Source organism: Heteronotia binoei, chromosome 16 (assembly GCF_032191835.1).
Source record: "Heteronotia binoei isolate CCM8104 ecotype False Entrance Well chromosome 16, APGP_CSIRO_Hbin_v1, whole genome shotgun sequence".
In the NCBI taxonomy this organism is placed as follows: domain Eukaryota; kingdom Metazoa; phylum Chordata; class Lepidosauria; order Squamata; family Gekkonidae; genus Heteronotia; species Heteronotia binoei.
Window position 1 is genome coordinate 24,813,589 of NC_083238.1, and position 17,566 is coordinate 24,831,154.

General features: G+C 41.2%; 1 protein-coding gene across 8 annotated transcripts in view; it reads right to left on the reverse strand.

Moving 5' to 3' along the window:
- Nucleotides 1-17,566, reverse strand: part of KCNH7 (potassium voltage-gated channel subfamily H member 7) — a 478,957-nt gene that overhangs the window by 132,572 nt on the left and 328,819 nt on the right. For 3 of the 8 annotated variants that reach the window (XM_060257334.1, XM_060257331.1, XM_060257330.1), the window contains 4 exons: nt 15,495-15,923; nt 12,331-12,351; nt 11,382-11,405; nt 8,330-8,544 (listed from right to left, as the gene is read on the reverse strand). In XM_060257334.1, the coding sequence (XP_060113317.1) occupies nt 8,330-8,544; nt 11,382-11,405; nt 12,331-12,351; nt 15,495-15,923 (689 nt within the window). The remainder of the gene's footprint in view (nt 1-8,329; nt 8,545-11,381; nt 11,406-12,330; nt 12,352-15,494; nt 15,924-17,566) is intronic. The other 5 variants (XM_060257336.1, XM_060257333.1, XM_060257338.1 and 2 more) reach the window with 3 other exon arrangements.

The window sequence follows — 17,566 nt, forward strand, 5'->3', positions numbered from 1 at the left end:
AGGAAGCTGAAGGGGAAGGTATCATAATTAACGTAAGACGAACCCTGCTGGATCACGCCAGCTTCTACAATGGGGGACCAGAGATATAAAAGGATTCGCCTGGTGTGACTCAGGTCATTTACTATCCAGATCCTGAAGAAAGCAAGACTTTTTACTTAGATAAGTTCACCATGCTAAGGGGGAGAAAAGATATTGGGAGGAATTTATTTAGAAGTAGCATGGGTTTGATTTAGTAAAGCATGGTTTTTCAAATTCTGTTTCTCACCCACAGGTTTTGGGGGAAAAATAAAACCCAGTATGTCTGCAGAAAGGTCATCAAAGCAGCCAGGTATCTTTTTTTGTACTTCTTTAGAATGTATTTTGAGAAATGTGTGCTCCACATGGTTTACTTCAGTGGTTCCCAACCTTTTTGGCACCAGGGACAATTTTTCCAGGGACTTGGGGGGCAGCACTGAGGTTCTTGCCACCCCAGGCTGCCTCCCCATCCCTGCCCCCCATGGTGGTCTGTAAATGAGGTGTGAGCTGATCAGCAGGGGTCTTTAAAAGAGGGGGACGGGAAGGTCACTGCCGCGCTGCCCTTTTTGCTTCCCCTGCAAGGTGAGGCAGCCTCAGAGAGAGGCTGCGCTGCCTCTTTCGTCTGCCCAGGTCCCAGGCAGGGGAAAGGGGCAGTGGGGCTGCTCTGCCTTGCTCTGAGGCTGTCTCTCCTGTGCTGCCTCTTTTTTCTGGGTCTGTGGTCTGGCGGTTGGGGACCTCTGGTTTACTTAATATGATACCTTTGCTGCAATAATTCCTTAGCCAATGAAGAAGCATGTGATCATCAATAATTCCTCTAAGCTATGGAGTCTTGTGAGCAAAAATTGTTCTTTGTGAGCTACTGGCATTAAAGTTGTAAGCATAAATTAGTTTGCTCTGGGGCCAGGCTGTGAGCTATTGCATAAATTAGTTGGCTCGGGGGTCATTTTTCCTTAGCTAAAACAAAAATGTCTGAGCTGGAAGCTAAAAAACTGTGAGCTAGCTCAATTAACTCAGCTTAGAGGGAACACTGGTGATCATTTGTCTGGGGTTTAGTTTTTTCCCCCTAATGCACAAGCAGGAACTATGAGGCACTGCATGACATGGTTGCCACTTCTGTACAGCAATATGAGCAGGTGGAAGATAAACTTAGTTACTTAAAGAGATTGGCTAATTTGCAATGAAGAATTATATCTGAGTTAAATCATTGTTGCTTTTACAAGTAGGATTAGATAGCCTTTTGTCATGGTCACTGGGTGTACCACAATGTATTAACATTAAAAAGTTTGACAAATTGTAAATTAATAGTTATTTAATTTTATTTAAATATATTTCTATGTAGAGTTTAATTTCTGTTATTATTGTTTTTCCTTCTTAATAAAGTTCACTGATAACAAAATGGTCACTTTTTGTTGCATGTGAATATGACATACTTTAATCCAAAAATAACAACCAAATATTATTAATGGTTATCCACAATTATAAAAACCTATGGTGCTTTACATATTTTTCCATGGGGGCTTTTTCCATGTGGGCTTTTTCCTATGTGGGATACTTTCACTATGGACTTTTTTCCATGTGGGCTTCTTTCCATGTGGTTTTATTTCCATGTGGGCATTTTGCCATGGGAGCTTTTTTCCCATGAGTATTTGTCAGTGAGGTTTTTTTCTTTGGGCATTTTTGCTTTGGGTTTTTTTCTGGTTACCCACACACGCCCATACACACAATTTATTAGCCACATTCCTGCCTTCTGGAACTCAAAATGGCTGACAATATAAACAGAATTAAAAAAAAAAATCGTAAAAATACATAAAATATTTTTAAAACCCTCAATTAAAATAGGAAAAAATGAAACTAATCAAATGTTCTCCAGAATAAAACCATCCTTAGCTGTCTCCTAAAGATAGAAAGTGAGAGGGCCACGTGCACCTCCTTAGGGAGGTTATTCTATGGGATTTCCACCAAAAAGGCCCATTCTTGTGTGCCCAGTGGACAAGCTTCTTTGGTCAAAGGGAGAGTCAAGAGGGCCTCCCCCCATGGTCTTAATTCCCAAGCATGAACGAGTGGCATGGAGGTCAATAACATTCCATTAAGCCTCTATCAAAAAGGCAGGAGATTTTTCTCCAGACAGTTGACAAGCCTGCTTGTTTGATAGCTGCGACTGGCTCAGTGGAGGGCCTCTGTTTGGCATGCAGAAGATTCAAGGTTCAATCCCCAACATCTTCACATCATGACTGTTTCCCACTCCCCTGACCTCAGTTATTTTGACTCTGGGGTATGCGTATACATGGACAGGTTATCCAATATTCAAGCATGTATATTCTTTTGAGGGGTAGGGGCAGGCTTTGCATGTCGCACACTCCCCCCAGTCATTTCTGATATCCTATAAGCTGTGTAGCCTGCATGGCAGGAATGAAGCACATTCTCTCTCTCTCCAGAAGTAAGTGACTAAGTAAGTGTCCTTTTGAAATTTTTAATAGATAAAAGAGGTGAGAGACCTCTTTTATCTATTAAAAATTTCAAAAGGACACTTACTTTTGGTTCGTCTGGAATTTGGCATATGCATGGCCTATATGTGTATGTGTAATCAAAATAAAAAGTCCAGGTTTTGCATTTCAGTTTTCTTCTTTTGTGCTCATGGGATGCATTGTCTCTTTCAGTGCCAAGACCCCACCTGAACCTGTCAATGCAAAACAGTAGCAATTGGGCTGCTCTTCAGAGTTGGTTGTCAGCCAAGACAAATAGGAAAGAAATCAACTTGATTTTTTTTTTTAAAGGACTGTCATGTGGCACGAGGCATCTGGAAATCAACCAGGTAAAAGAGTACCTTTCACAGGTTCCTCCTTTCTAAGTCTTCTCTCCTGTCAAAAGCAACATACTCCAGAATTAATATTGCCTTCAAGGTTTTTATATGTAGGATCATTTTGTGTAGCAGCGATCTCATCATTGAGAATGTATTTTTTATTCATTTAAACCTCTGTTCTATGTTATTACTTAGCATCTTGGCAGTTAACAACCGTTTTATAACACAACGATATATAAAGATAGCGCAGATAGGAATATATGACTAATACACAAGTATTATAAACCATCTGTGCTGCTCATGCCACCCTGGCCTCCAGCCTGTTATCTGCTTAGTTCCTGGATTGGTCAGAACAGGATGGGTGCTTTGCCTGCCACTGCTACTAAAGCAAAGCTACAGCAGCCGGAGGTACCACCGGTGTTGGTGGTGGATGAGAGCGATTCCAGCTAGCCCTTCAGTATGATGATTCTGACTGCTATTGTATCAGTTGCAGGTGGGAAGAGCAAAGATGGCATCAAGGAGGATGGATGGAGGGCAATATGAAATTGTGCTGGCCTATTGTAGCCTGCTATGCTCTCTGCAAAACAGTACCTGGAGGGGCTTTCAGGTCAGCATGGGTGTAATGTGGGGATCTACAAGAAGAATAGAAAATTAGTAAATATTGCATGGTCCTGTGAGTGAATAAAACTTCTGTCCACTCACTGAAGGTGGACTTTGACCAAAGGAGACAATGAACAAATATTCTGGTGAAGTGTATTCTGTCACTTCCTTATTCATGGATATACCAAATGTGTTATCTTTCAACTTCTTATCATTTTGCGATGAAAGACCAATAAATTTTGCTATCTGCTATGTATCACACACATTGGTCTCTGATGGATAAATATGTGTCACAGCAGACCCAAGAGAATGAGATATGTGGGTGAGAGGCTACAAATTCTGGTGTTCAGTATCACACTGATGTTACAAACAGATATAGCACTGGACCAAATCATCTTTTGTCTGGTAAAAAGGGGAGAACCCTTTTTCAGTACCAGAAGGGCCATGTTGAGGATCTTGGGAACTTCATGGATAAAAGCCATGGGTAACAGAGGTTGTAAAGGGGGAAATTGAGTGAGATTGAGTAAAAAGCTGGCTAGATCCAACCCATGCAACATAAGAGCACATTTCTGTGTGAGCAGATGACAACTCTGCTTGCATTTAGATCACACCTTCAGCTGTTGATTATTGGTATGAGTTCTTGTTAATTTTAGGGATCCTCCCAGACCAGGGTCCCCAACATGGCACACATGGGCGCCATGATACCTGCTGATACTTTTCTTAGTTCCCACTAGTCTTTTACCAGCATGGCTTCTGACTAGTCATTAGAGGTCCAATTAGTTCAGTAGATTAAAATAGCACTGTTTTGGCAGCAGCTGCCACTACAATATTAGTTCTGCTCTCTCTCACACACCTCTTACCCAGTGGATTTTTAAAATTTACTCCTCTTGTCTCCTGCAACTGGCATTCTTTGGTGTCTATATGTGCTGCTCAACCTCCTATGGTGGCCATTTTGTGGTTGTGCCCATGCCCCTGTGTCAGAATTCCAAAGGTGCATGCAGGCTCAGGTAGGGGTAGGGTTGACATAAGAGAAGCCATGTTGGATCAGGCCAACGGCCCATCCAGTCCAACACTCTGTGTCACACAGTGGCAAAAAATTTTATACATACACACACACTGTGGCTAATAGCCACTGATGGACCTCTGCTCCATATTTTTATCTAAACCCCTCTTGAAGGTGGCTATGCTTGTGGCCGCCACCACCTCTTGTGGCAGTGAATTCCACATGTTAATCACCCTTTGGGTGAAGAAGTACTTCCTTTTATCCGTTTTAACCTGGCTGCTCAGCAATTTCATCGAATGCCCATGAGTTCTTGCATTGTGAGAAAGGGAGAAAAGTACTTCTTTCTCTACTTTCTCCATCCCATGCATTATCTTGTAAACCTCTATCATGTCACCCCGCAGTCGACGTTTCTCCAAGCTAAAGAGTCCCAAACGTTTCAACCTTTCTTCATAGGGAAAGTGTTCCAGCCCTTTAATCATTCTAGTTGCCCTTTTCTGGACTTTCTCCAATGCTATAATATCCTTTTTGAGGTGCGGCGACCAGAACTGCACACAGGACCCTTCTGGCCACTTGTCAGGACCCTTCTGGCCACTGATAAGGGGTGGGGAGGGTAGAGTTGCCGGATTCTGGTTGGGACATTCCTGGAGGTATGCGGATGGACCCTGGCTAAGAGAGAGAGACCTCCATGAAGTACAATACCATAAAGTCCACCTTCCAAAGCAGCCATTTTTCCACGGGGACTGATTTCTGTAGTCTGGAGATTAGTCATAATTCTGGGGGATCCCCAGGTCCTACCTGGGGCTGCATCCTTCAAAATGGTGTGGATCCCTTCCCCAAACACTGTCAGAAGGAATAGGGGGGAAAGTACAGAAAGGTCATGGGGAAAAGAAATCCTTCCTTGGTACCTTGTTCTTTTATTTCTCATTACCATAATAAATGGTCTGATTCTTATGTAAGCCCTATGCATTTCACTAGGAACAGAATTTTATACAAAAAGATAGCAGCTGATGTCATCTTATGCTGCAAGTGATCTGTGAAGAATCTGTGGCGCCTTGCAGAGCATTTTGAATTTAATTTTAAACTCAGAGTTTTAGAGGTTCCTGGCAGGTCAAACTAACCTAAACTGATTCTGCAAGAGTTTATATAAATATATAAATTATCTAGGTATCAAAAGTAGATCTAATTTTTAAAAGGTCCACTCTAATATGGAATAACTAATAAATCTGAACGATAAATTTGGGCATTAAATTATCTCACCACCACTTAGATGGGGAACAATTGGATTACATTATCATAATTTATCAAAGTAGATTTGGTAAACAGTAAATGATTTCCCTATAAAACTAGGTTAAATAATCAGAGGTACTGTACCCAATCTGGCTAAGAGTAACAGAGCTGTCCTAGGCAGAAATGCGGCCTTCCAAGTGGAATGATTTTAGTGGACTCTGGAGGGTGTAACGGTGTTGAATGGCACAATAAGGCGGCAATTGTAAGCCCAATTGAAACTTCTCTGAATAATTTCCTTATTTGTGGAGGCAGAGCCAAAAATATCTGATGCTGAATAGGAATGGGAATGGGAAGGTCTCTAATGTTAGGTGACTTGACATTGGCTTTTCTTTGCCTTTTGCATTCTTGGATGGAGCTTTCAAGTGATGATGAGCTCAGTCTGCTGCACATTCTGAGTGCAACTTCAACGGTGTCACACTCTTTCAAACATATCGTGAAGCTTGGTGAAATGTCTGCCTCTTATCGGCCTAATCACAGACATAAAATCAACAGGAAAGCATGTTGGAAGTGGAGATGCACTTGTAAATGTATAGTCTGTGATCACTAATGTTTTCTCCAGTTCTGATAAGAGAATGTTTGCAGCTGCTTTTCTGTGGAGCCATCACAGTCCAATAAAATGCTGTTTGACAATAAACTAAACTTGAGGATCTCTGAAAGGGCCCCTCTTCTTGCTGTTGTAATGTCAATGATTTCCTGAGCACTTGTGATACTCCATGATATCGGTTTTGTTTGAGGTTTTCTTAGCCGCTTTCTGAGGGCTGGATATGAAGGAAGAGTGGGCAGCCTTGCTTTCTTGACTGGGTTAGTGACTGTCTTTGTCACCATTTCAGAATTCATCATCACACACAGTGCCATTTCTCATCAAATACAAAAATCGCAAAGCTATGTCTGAATGGACTTGCTGCTAATGATGAAAATGCTGGATAGGGTTATAAAGAAGGCACTGGCATCTAGGATTTCTGTGGCTGATTTTCACCCATCCTCCACTTTAGCAAGACACCTCTGATCACCTCAGGACAGAGCTGTAACAAGGGCAAGGCAAGTGAGGCACTTACCTCAGGCACACAAAGCTGAGAGGTTCAGAAAAAGCATGTCACAACTAGAATAAACACTGTGTAATTATTACTCCTGTTATTTATATCTTTACCTTTTTAACAAAACATGTAATATGAAAGTATAAGGGGCAAAATTTTGTATTCTTGCCTCATGCACAAAATTAGCTAGTTATGGCTTTACCTCAGGCGCACCACTTTGTGGGGGACTCTGGGCTACCATGGGAGGGGGGAATTGATGAAAACTAGAAATTATAGGCAGGATCCAAGCCCAGGATTACTTCTTTGTAGTATGTATTCATGAACCAGCAACGAGAGCCTTCATAAATCTAACAAGATTCAAGAATTTCACCCCAGTAAGTGTACATTTTGTGTTTTCTCCTGACAAGCCTTTGAGATCTCTTGTAAACTGTGATTCAGTTCACTGATTATGGAAATGACTGCATCCAATTGTGCCTGATGTTGTGTTGAATTTTGTCCCCTTAAATAGCATCCTCATATGCTGAATTGTGTCAAGGATATGCAAATATTTAGTACTGTCTGTTGCTATCTAAAACATATCCCATTTCATGCATTGTGTCATTTCAGCTAGGACTAGCATTTCACAGACAGACCTTAATTAATTAACTTCATTTATACTCCACCTTCTTCTCAAGGAGGAACCCAAGCAGCTTAAATTGTTCTCCAGTTCTCCATTTTATCCTCACAACAACACTGTGAAGCATGTTAGGATGAGAGTGTATAACTGGTCCACAGTCACCCAGCAAGTTTCCATGGCAGAGGATTGATTCAAACATGGGTTCTCCCAGAACCTGGTCCTACAATCTAAACACTACACTGCACTGAATGTACTACTGTGTGTATCCTTCCTTCCTTCCTTCCTTCCTTCCTTCCTTCCTTCCTTCCTTCCTTCCTTCCTTCCTTCCTTCCTTCCTTCCTTCCTTCCTTCCTTCCTCCATCCATAGTGTGTACCATTCATCCTCTCCTCCTCCTGAAGAATTAGACCATTGTACCATACAAGAGTGAAAGGGGTCCTGAGTTGCAAGACTCATTCTGAATATTTACATTTGTTCCATGGATATATGTTGTCTTTTACCTGGAAAGTACAGTTTTTATTAAAGGCATTTAGCTGTCTTTGATATTTACCAGTTAGTCTCTACATTTTCTGACATTTCTCAGTGACTGCTTACAAACTATAATAATGATTTGTAAATGTCAACAGTCCCTCTGTTTTTGTCATCTACTGTGAGACATGTCACAGAAACAAAGTCTAGAGGGAGGAAAATCTAGTATAGTTCATACATTTAGCACACAAAGGATGCATGTATCCACAAAGAGGCATTCAAATGTAAACGTAAAACGAAGCCTTCTGTCTGGTATATTCAAAGTACCCTTTACCTAGAATGCAGTACTTATTTATAAATATATTACAGATCTAATCCTGGAGATAAATGCTAGAGAGTTATAATGAAGCAAGTGGGAGCATTTCTGCTTAAGTATACATACTGAAAAGAGAAAATAACATGTATTTTATGGAGCAAACCTTAACAATAAAGGCAAAAAAGTTCCTACCTGTGTAACCTTCTCAGTGACATTGTGTGTTCTGTCTTTCACTTTGGGCGCTATAATTGTTTTCTCTGAAGAGGGGGGTGATGAACTTTTTTTTTCACTTTTGATATCAGAAAAGTTCAAGGTGAGCTGGGGAATCTTGTTGATGGTGGTGTATTTGTTGAGATTTGAATCTGATGTAGATCCTAATAGACTTGACTTGATATGATTGAAAGGACCTAAAAATGAGGGGGGGGGGGGGAGAGAGAACATGAGAATTGTTGCATATCATCATGATGAGAATTCAAGAAGGTATCAATGAGCTCAAGAATTGAAATGTCATTCGATATCTGTAATTGTAAGATTTGCTGACCCCAAATCGCTAATCTTTTCATTTTAAAACCTACCAATATTACTACATTTGATTCTTTCTTAGCGTGTAAGTTGCCCCTTATCTTTTTATATGGCTTCAACAGTAGTCAGCAAACTAATTAGCAGACAAACTTTTGTTGAAGGAGCTCAAATATTCTAAGGTACACTGCGAATCATGAACTTCTAAAGCAAGGAATACAGGAATTCGCTGAGATACAGCATCAGCTTCTTAGCATCTTTTCAAATGGATTCTTGCTGTTCATCAGGTTGAACTAACTAACTAACCCACCCATAATGCTACCCGATACAGAAAAAGATCAGACACTGTATATTCAGGACTATGATTAGGACACACATTTCAATGAAGGATACTGGTCTAGGTTCTTTCAATGCCAACCGGAATTTAAAATGCTCATGAAACAAATCCTGGCCAATCTTATACAATATAATTCATAAATACATGGTAAGATGTATAACAACAGCTTCCTGTTGCACAGAGGAAGAAATTCACTATGGGATATCACATGACAAGTGTTAGCAGGTCATTAATCACAACATATGCACATTAAAGAAATCTATTGATTTGCATCCCTCCAGGTTGTTGAATTCACTCTTGCAAATACATATTGTGATCTGAAAATCAGTAGGGTGTATAGTGCTGGACTTGTGGCAGAGATACCCAAGTTCAACTTCCCTCCTTGACAATAAAGCTGTTGGAGGTCTTTGGCCCATCACCTTCTTTCATCCTAGCCTTCTTAACAACCTTGTTGAAAGGGCAAAAGAATGGGGAAATGCAAACATGATCAATATTTCTTTCCTCCATCACCAGGGAGTAAAACTGATGAACACAATGTATATGAATCTAAACAGCTGCATGAATACATAGAAGGAATACTCTTTGCAAACCCAATCTCAGATCCCCTCTCAGCTTGGACAATGAAGGATGTTGTTGACATGACTGAGAAGTGATGGGTCTCTAGATCCCTCAAGCCAATGACAATACTCTAGAGTCTTTCCCATCTCCCTCTTTCCCCAGCAGTAGGATTGTCAACCTCCAGGTGGCCCCTGGAGATTTCCAAGTATTGCAAGTATTGCAATTGCAATTAAGTTCCTGTTGAGAAAATGTCGGCTTTGGAGTGTGGACTCCATGGCATTGTACATTGCTGAGGTCCCTCCCCTCCCCAGACCATGCTTTCCCCAGGCTCCACCCCCAAATATCTAGGTATTTTCTAACCCAGAGTGCTAACCCTACCCAGCAGCCTCCTATGATCTTTGAAATGTAATGCTTGGAGATCTGGGGACAAAATGATATGATGTCAGTACTCAGAGGACAAGAATCAAAAATAATTGCCCCCATCTTTTGTTCTACTTCTAGAGAAAGTGCAGAGTAGCAAGCTTTTAAATTAAACTAAAAGGGAAAGGAGTGGTTTTACCCAATTTCTCTTTCAAATTGCAGTCCCCTAAGCCACGCAGCATGTTTATTTATTTTGTTTATACTCCCACATTTCTTTCTAGTGGGGACTCAAAGTGACTTACAACAATGCTTTCCCCATCCTTCATTTTATCCTTACAACAATTACTGTGTGATACAGGCTACACTGAGATAGAGTGACTGACTGAAGGCCACCCAGCAAGGCCAATGTTCTAACCACGTCCCCATGCTGGCTTGCAACATTTTTGTGTATGAGGTTGCCCCTGACAAAAAGCATCAGCTTTTCTGTGGTTACAGGGCCATTGTTGGGGAGAGGAAGGTAAGAGAGATCCATGACCATAAGCAGATTGCAGTTCACAGGATCCAAGCCATTGGGTTAGATCCAAAGGTGTCATTTCACCAATGTAATGCCAGTTAAACTGGAACAGCACTATCATTGACAAAGGAGGGGAGGCTGGTTCTTGCCTATTTTCCTCACACATTGCAGACCTCCATTTGTCCTTTCCACTGTTCCTGTGGGGAGAGTGGGAAGCTCAGTGGGCTGCAGTAGTAGTAGGGATGTAGGAAAGTCCTACTTGTCAGATTAATTCCATTGGTGGTAGTTTGGATCCAACACACTGATTTTAAATTTATTTGCATGTAATAAACGTCTGTCCTGTCAAAAAGTCTCAACACAAAACAACCGTCTCAACACAAATAAAATGCACAGTATGAAGTACTTTTAACAGGCATCAAATTTACTCATAGTTATTCACTTACAAAAATTCACCACACTATATCTAAACCACTGCTGATGTACACAGAAAGCGAATGTTCGAACATGATAAATCACTATATTGATACATTGCTGATGGACTTTTGCTCATGCATTCCATGCAGTTCAGCTAGGGGACATTTCACCAAAAACACAAACTTTCTGTGACAGGCATGAAATCATATAGAGGAACAGAATTGAGCAATCCCTTCTTCGCTGACCCTGACTTTCCAATTAGAATATAAATGCAATGGTAGGAATTCAGTTTAGCAAAGGCTTTCGGTAGGAAGGATTTTTCTTGATAGGTCAATGAAACATAATGAACTAGAATCAAATTGCATGTATGTATATAGAAAAAGATGGCCTTTTTAACGTGCCTTGTCCTACTGAAAAGGACAGATTTTGACATGTAATATATGTGGTTAAGGATTTCCTTTTTCCTTTTTGTTTTTGGCGTGAAATTACAAAATGAAATTCATGCATGCACATTTGAAGACTACAGCAAGCTTAAACCATACCCCCTGCCATCCAGGAGCGTGAAACTAGTTTTAAGGAGACAAAAGAGGGATTAAGTGAAGAGTGCCATGAGGGTCAAGATTATTATTAAATCGTTCTTCATGTGTGAAATGTAATGCTGAGCTGAAATAGATTTAAAATGCCTCATTGCCGTGATTGTTCATTAAGAACCCAATTTGTGACTCCCCCCTCCCCCATCTCTTGGAAGCTTCTGTAGTTCTTTGGTTTACAGAGGAGCTACAGTATCCACAGTTAAACTAGGTCTCATCCATGCGGCCACAAACCAACCAACCAAAGCCAAGCGCCGTTAATCTTCATTGATTTCAAAGGAAGATAGTTGAGCACCTGCTTATCTTTACCATTGAGATCAATGGAACTTCCAAGGATTGGATCCAAAGGCTGTTTTCCCCCAAGAGTAGCATTTGAGGGGAATGCAGTGGGCATCAATGGGATGTGATAGGCAGGACAAATCTCTTCTGCTGGCAGAAGGCATGGTCTGGACTACCGCATTCCGCTATAGCCCAGTGAGTCCTCCAGAATGCTGCTCTTAGGTACCAGAAGACCCTCAGAAACACAATGAGGAGCCACTGGGGGTCTGCAATGACACTACAGAATCAGCAAAAATGGCCCTTCCTTCAATGGTGGAAGACAATTCTTGGATGCAACCCACAGCCATGAACCAAACCATGCCAACAGTCCTCAAAACAAATTGCAGATTTATTGTTCAGCCATTCCTTTGCAGTTTCCTCTGACTGGCATTTTCTCATTATTATGTGGTGAGAGCAAACAAGATTGCTATTAAAATAAAAAACAACATCTGCAATATGCCCAGCTCCATGGAGATCAGCATGAGAATGTTGCATTTGAACATTTCATACAGCAGGCAAGTTCACATGACAAGGAGCGTGGCTCGGAAAGTATTAGAAAATACATCTGATATATTTACATTACCTTTGACATTGCGACCATTGTCTGATATTCAGCAGGATAAAGAAAAAACAGAAGAAAATAAAAACAAAACAAAATAAACTCTATATCCAGAGAACCCAATGAGGTTATTTGGGGGAAAAAACACCCCTATGTATTTATTACCCCACCAGATGTTGAAAGACTATATTTTTATCCTGTTGAACCAGCTTATTTTCATAGTCAACTGACTACTGGCACAATCCAGCTAAATTTACAGTAACTTCCTAAGAATCCTTTCCTGGGAGTAAGCCCCACTGGATGAAATGGAACCTATTTCCAAGTAGGCATACTTAGGATTGTTCCCTTCAGAAAATACACCAGTCCAATTGTAATAATTTTATTTATTTCATATATTTCCAATAAATTGTGCTTACTTCTTACCTGTGTACCTGTTACAAGTCTAAGCACATGTATTTGGGAATGTCTCATTGAACACAGAAAGATTTACTTCCAAGTAAACATGCTTAGGATTAGATTGAAGTCACATTTATTTCAGTGAGAAAACTAAAGAATTAGATCCAGAGATCTGCTTGCATAAGAATCATGGATATTTGCCACATTCTTGTTCCCACTCCAGCAGTCTCTTCCAACCCTTGAAAACTTGGTTTCCCCTACTCCTTGTTTCCCCCTATTTCCCCAACAGCAATAGGCATATGGGTCAATGGGCTGCAGCGGGGAGATTTTTCTTCTTTTCTCATCAGATTATGGAAAAGAGTCATTTTGTTTATTTCCCTGTTTCCACTACTTCCCAGAGTGAGAAGGGAGGGGAAAGCAGGGAAGATCCACCACCATCAGTGCCTTCTGCAGATGGATTACTGGATCTAACTTAGCAGGACTGAGAAGTACATTCACTTTGGCTGGACCTTACCCTATGTGTTGCATGTGATCAGGGCTTTTAAAAAAGAAAATGTCCAGCAGGTACTCATTTGTATATTAGGCCACACCCCCTGACACCAAGCCAGCTGGAACTGTGTTCCTGCTCAAAAAAAGCCCCGCCTGTGATCATTTTGATAAAAGAATAATGTACTAAATGATTTAGTAAAGTCTTCCAAGCTGAATATCCACCTACTCTAGTGCAAAGTATTATTCCCCAGCATGATATTTTCAAAACAAAAATGATCTCAATTTACAAGCTGAAATTAGTTACACTTAAATTATAAACTTCCTGTTTTAAGGCTTGAGGTCTGCAGATGATATGGCTGACATTTTTTTTTGTCTAACTTTCATAGGGCTCTCCATCTTAATGGTGAAAACTGTTAATGATCACTCTTAGTCCAGGTTATTTTATAGGCTACCAATAAAAGCCAAAACACAATAGCTGATGTCTTACAATTAGTTTCTGATGACAGAAGAGGATTTCTGACAACAGGAGTGTATGATTTTCACCTATTCCTCCCCCCCCCCCACTTTCCCACTCTATTCTTCATGAAGGCGTCATGACTTCCAGAACAAAATTTCAGGGGCATTGGTAGATTGCAGAGGGAGGAAGAAGCAAGAAAAGCCCACCCTGCTCTGCTCACAGGATACAAGCCATTGTTTTGAAGAATCACCACTGGGACTAGGGATCAAGTCATCCTGTTATCCTTATGGTAGGATTCTTAAGCCCAGTTGTATGATTGCTATGTTGGAGCTGGCAGTCACCATACTAGTAAAGCTCAGTGCCATAATCCAAAAGGATCATATTGTATACATATTCCCAAATAGGAATGGTTTTGGTTTGGTGGTGCATGGTTCATGGCTGATTCATGAACCAAACCACAAATCAATACAAACTGGAAGGGTGGTTTGTGAACTGAACCAGTTTGTAGTGGTTTGTGACCCTTACTTACTGCTCCCTAACACTCAGCTGGTTTTCGTGTGTGTGAAAAGCAGAGGTTTAAATGGCTTCAAGCCACTTAACCCCCTGCTTTCTGCTCTTCACAAACCGCTGCAAACTGTCTTAAAGTACCCAAACCATGAACTGGTCAAAATTAATCATGAACTTATTTTTGTGAGCTGGTTCATCCCCACCCTTATTCCCATACTTCCAGCAGAGTTTCTTCTGTAGAACCACCAAATTGCTAGAGAACCACTAAAGTTCAGAAGGTTTTGGTGAATTTGGTGCAAGAACAGCTTAAAGGCATAACTGGAGAAATATTTAGTGTATATACCATCAGCAGTTTCCTTTTAAACTGTTTACATTTTTTTTTTTTACTTTTGGACCACCCATTTTCCCCAAGGGAAACTCTCGTGTCTAAGTACAGACCAGACCCAGAGCTACGCTTCAGCAAGCTTGCTACATCATGTGTCTTTGGACCATTTCCTGGAACTAATCAGGGCTTGCCACTACCAAGGTTTCTCCCAATCATCTTTTTATTTTTAAAGCAATCATCAGGTTATGTGGAATCAGCTTTTTAATACAACATCTTACCAAAACCCCCACTTCAGGTGTACATGTGCATATCATGGCTTACATCATAATGATGTGGCCAGTACTGGTGCCAATGATTACTGACAAACCCAACTACACTTCCAGTTACCAGATTAAATGCAATAAAAGCAAAGGGGACTGAACAAGTAGGGAAAGCGGTCCCATGTATTCCATTGAACTTCAGTTACCTTTCAAGTATCTATTTGCTTATTCATAACCTCTCTAGCCCAGACTTGGATTCTGCTGAGAAAAAAAGGGATGATTTTTGCTGATTCTTCTTTTCAGCTGCAGCCCTCATACTGCTCCTAGATTCCTTGCCCTCCCCATCCCCAGCATTTGGGGGCATTTTAGGCTGCAGTCAGAGGGGGACGGTGAGCAATTCCACTGATTGGAATCCTTTCTGATAACAGAAATTCTTTGCAGGATGAAACTCATAACCTCTCTGCCCCATAGGTCACAGCAGGCCCCCATTATCCCTTCCATCTGTTAGAGGCATTACCTAAGTGATTTAATTGCTTTTTCATTTCCACTAATCTCTGGAATAATACCAATTTCCAAACAGTGTTTGGTGTTGTACTGTTTTTAGCTTGTCAAATCAACTGTAGGAAACATTCCAGCTTGAGCCAGTTAAGGTATTTTGACTTTGTGGATTTGAGCTGGGCAATCACATAAATCACAGTTAGCAGTAGTCAACGTTTCTCACCATGATGCTCAAATAACTGATTTTCAACTGTACCTTCACTAGCGTGCCGGTCTCGAAACACATTATTGGGCTGGATGTTAAATCCTTCTATGTTGTGTACTGAGGAGGCTCTCCTTATACTGCAGACACTTTCCCTGGATGGAGTATGGGTTAGTGCACTACTTGAATGCAGCATATCGGGGTATAGCCGGTCCCATTGCCGTTTGGGGGATGAATGATCAAGAGGTCCCGATATATTCACCAAAGGAGAACACGTGCTTGGCTGGATCAGTGCCTTGGTGTCATCTGCTTCTGAGGGGCTGCAGCTTTCTTTTGTCGGGGACTTAAAATGCTTCATAGCCATGGAGTCATCACTGCGCTTGGAAGAACCCACTATCACTGCGTCGGGATCTTCCTGTGGCAAGGACTGCTTTCGGTATGATAAAAGACTCAGCCCAGGAAGCTTGAACCCAAAAAGTTTGCCTAAGTTGAAAAGAGAGAGAATGAAGATGAAGAAAAATATAATTTTCCAGATTAGGGGGGGAAAGGCAGATTTTGTTTTCTCTTATGTTTCTCACTGCATATTAGCAAAATGAAACTGGCCATAATATATGGTGAAGGGCCTGTGTGGTTAAGTAAAGCAATGCATCCCTAGAAAAACAACAACTGCATGTGATTGCTGGATTACATTATCATCTGCATTCTTCAATTAACCATGCGTGTGTGTTTGGTAACTCCTTGGTTATTTTCTTTTTCTTTTTTTTAAAAAAACCCCTTAATTAGAAGCACATGTTGAGCTGCCACAAAGGAAGATCCAATAATGAAATAGATTTTCCAACCCACCAGAATGTTCTCCCTTCCATTTATATCCTGATTTGGTACACACTTTTACAAGCTGTGGCACTTTTAGATGCACTGTACAGTTTAGATGCACAGTTTTAGATAAGCACGCAGAACATTCTCTAATACAGAGGAGAACGGGACAGGCTCTGTCCACTGTGAACGGAGATTTACTTTTAAGTAAATGTCTTTAGGATCAGGATTTCAAGTTTGTAATGGTATGTTTAAATCCCATAGTTCTGCGCGGGGTTAAGTTGCACTTCATGTTCTTGGGATGGACCTCAAAAGCCAGACTTTCAGGGTCAGTTATGTAACAGAGCACCACCTCTACACAAAACAATTCTCCCTAACTAGGCAGCTGTGGGAACCCCATGAACACCCTGGAGCCACTGGTTAGAAGCATGTTGCCTTAACATTTGGAAGAGGGAGGCAGGTTCATCTGGAGTTGAACGTTAGTACTAGCTTACAAGTTCATGAACTTTTTTTTAAAGACAACATGGCACAAAAGAATGTTGTACAATCATGGCTTTTTTTGTAGAAGGAACTCCTTTGCATATTAGGCCACAAACCCCTGATGTAGCCAATCCTCCTGGAGCCTACAGTAGTCTCCAGGGCTCTTTTTCTAGCAGGAGCTCCTCTGCATATTAGACCACACACCCCGATGTAGCCAATCCGCCTAGAGCTTACAGTAGGCCCTGTAATAAGAGCCCTCTAAGCTCTTGGAGGGTTGGCTACATCAGGGGTGTGTGGCCTAATATGCAGAGGAGCTCCTGCTAGAAAAAGAGCCCTGGTAGTCTCTGTACTGAGTCCTGTAAGCTCATGGAGGATTGGCTATATCAGGGGTGTGTGGCCTAATATGCAAAGGAGTTCCTGCTACAAAAAAAGCCCTGTATACAATCAATTTGTGCCAGGGGTTTCTCCTGCCTTGATCTTGAAGAATATAATGTGAGAACAAAGAGATGTTCATAATGTATATATCTATACTGAATATGTAAAATACATCTCAAAACATCACACTTTCAGATCAGACAGCATTTTCCCACACTAAGGGTGCCAGCACACAAGAGATTTGGCCCAACCTAGCCACACCTCCCATTTGGATTTAATGTGCTCAATCACACATGCACATCTGCCTCCCAAGTCCCACCTGTATCTACCTCATCTCAGGATGGGTTGCTATTGGGAACTTCCAGGTAGCAAACCTCTAAATTGTATGTAGGGCACGTTCCCCACTGTCTGAACGGGGAATGTGTTTCCCCTCTGCACCCACCCCACATGCGACTGAG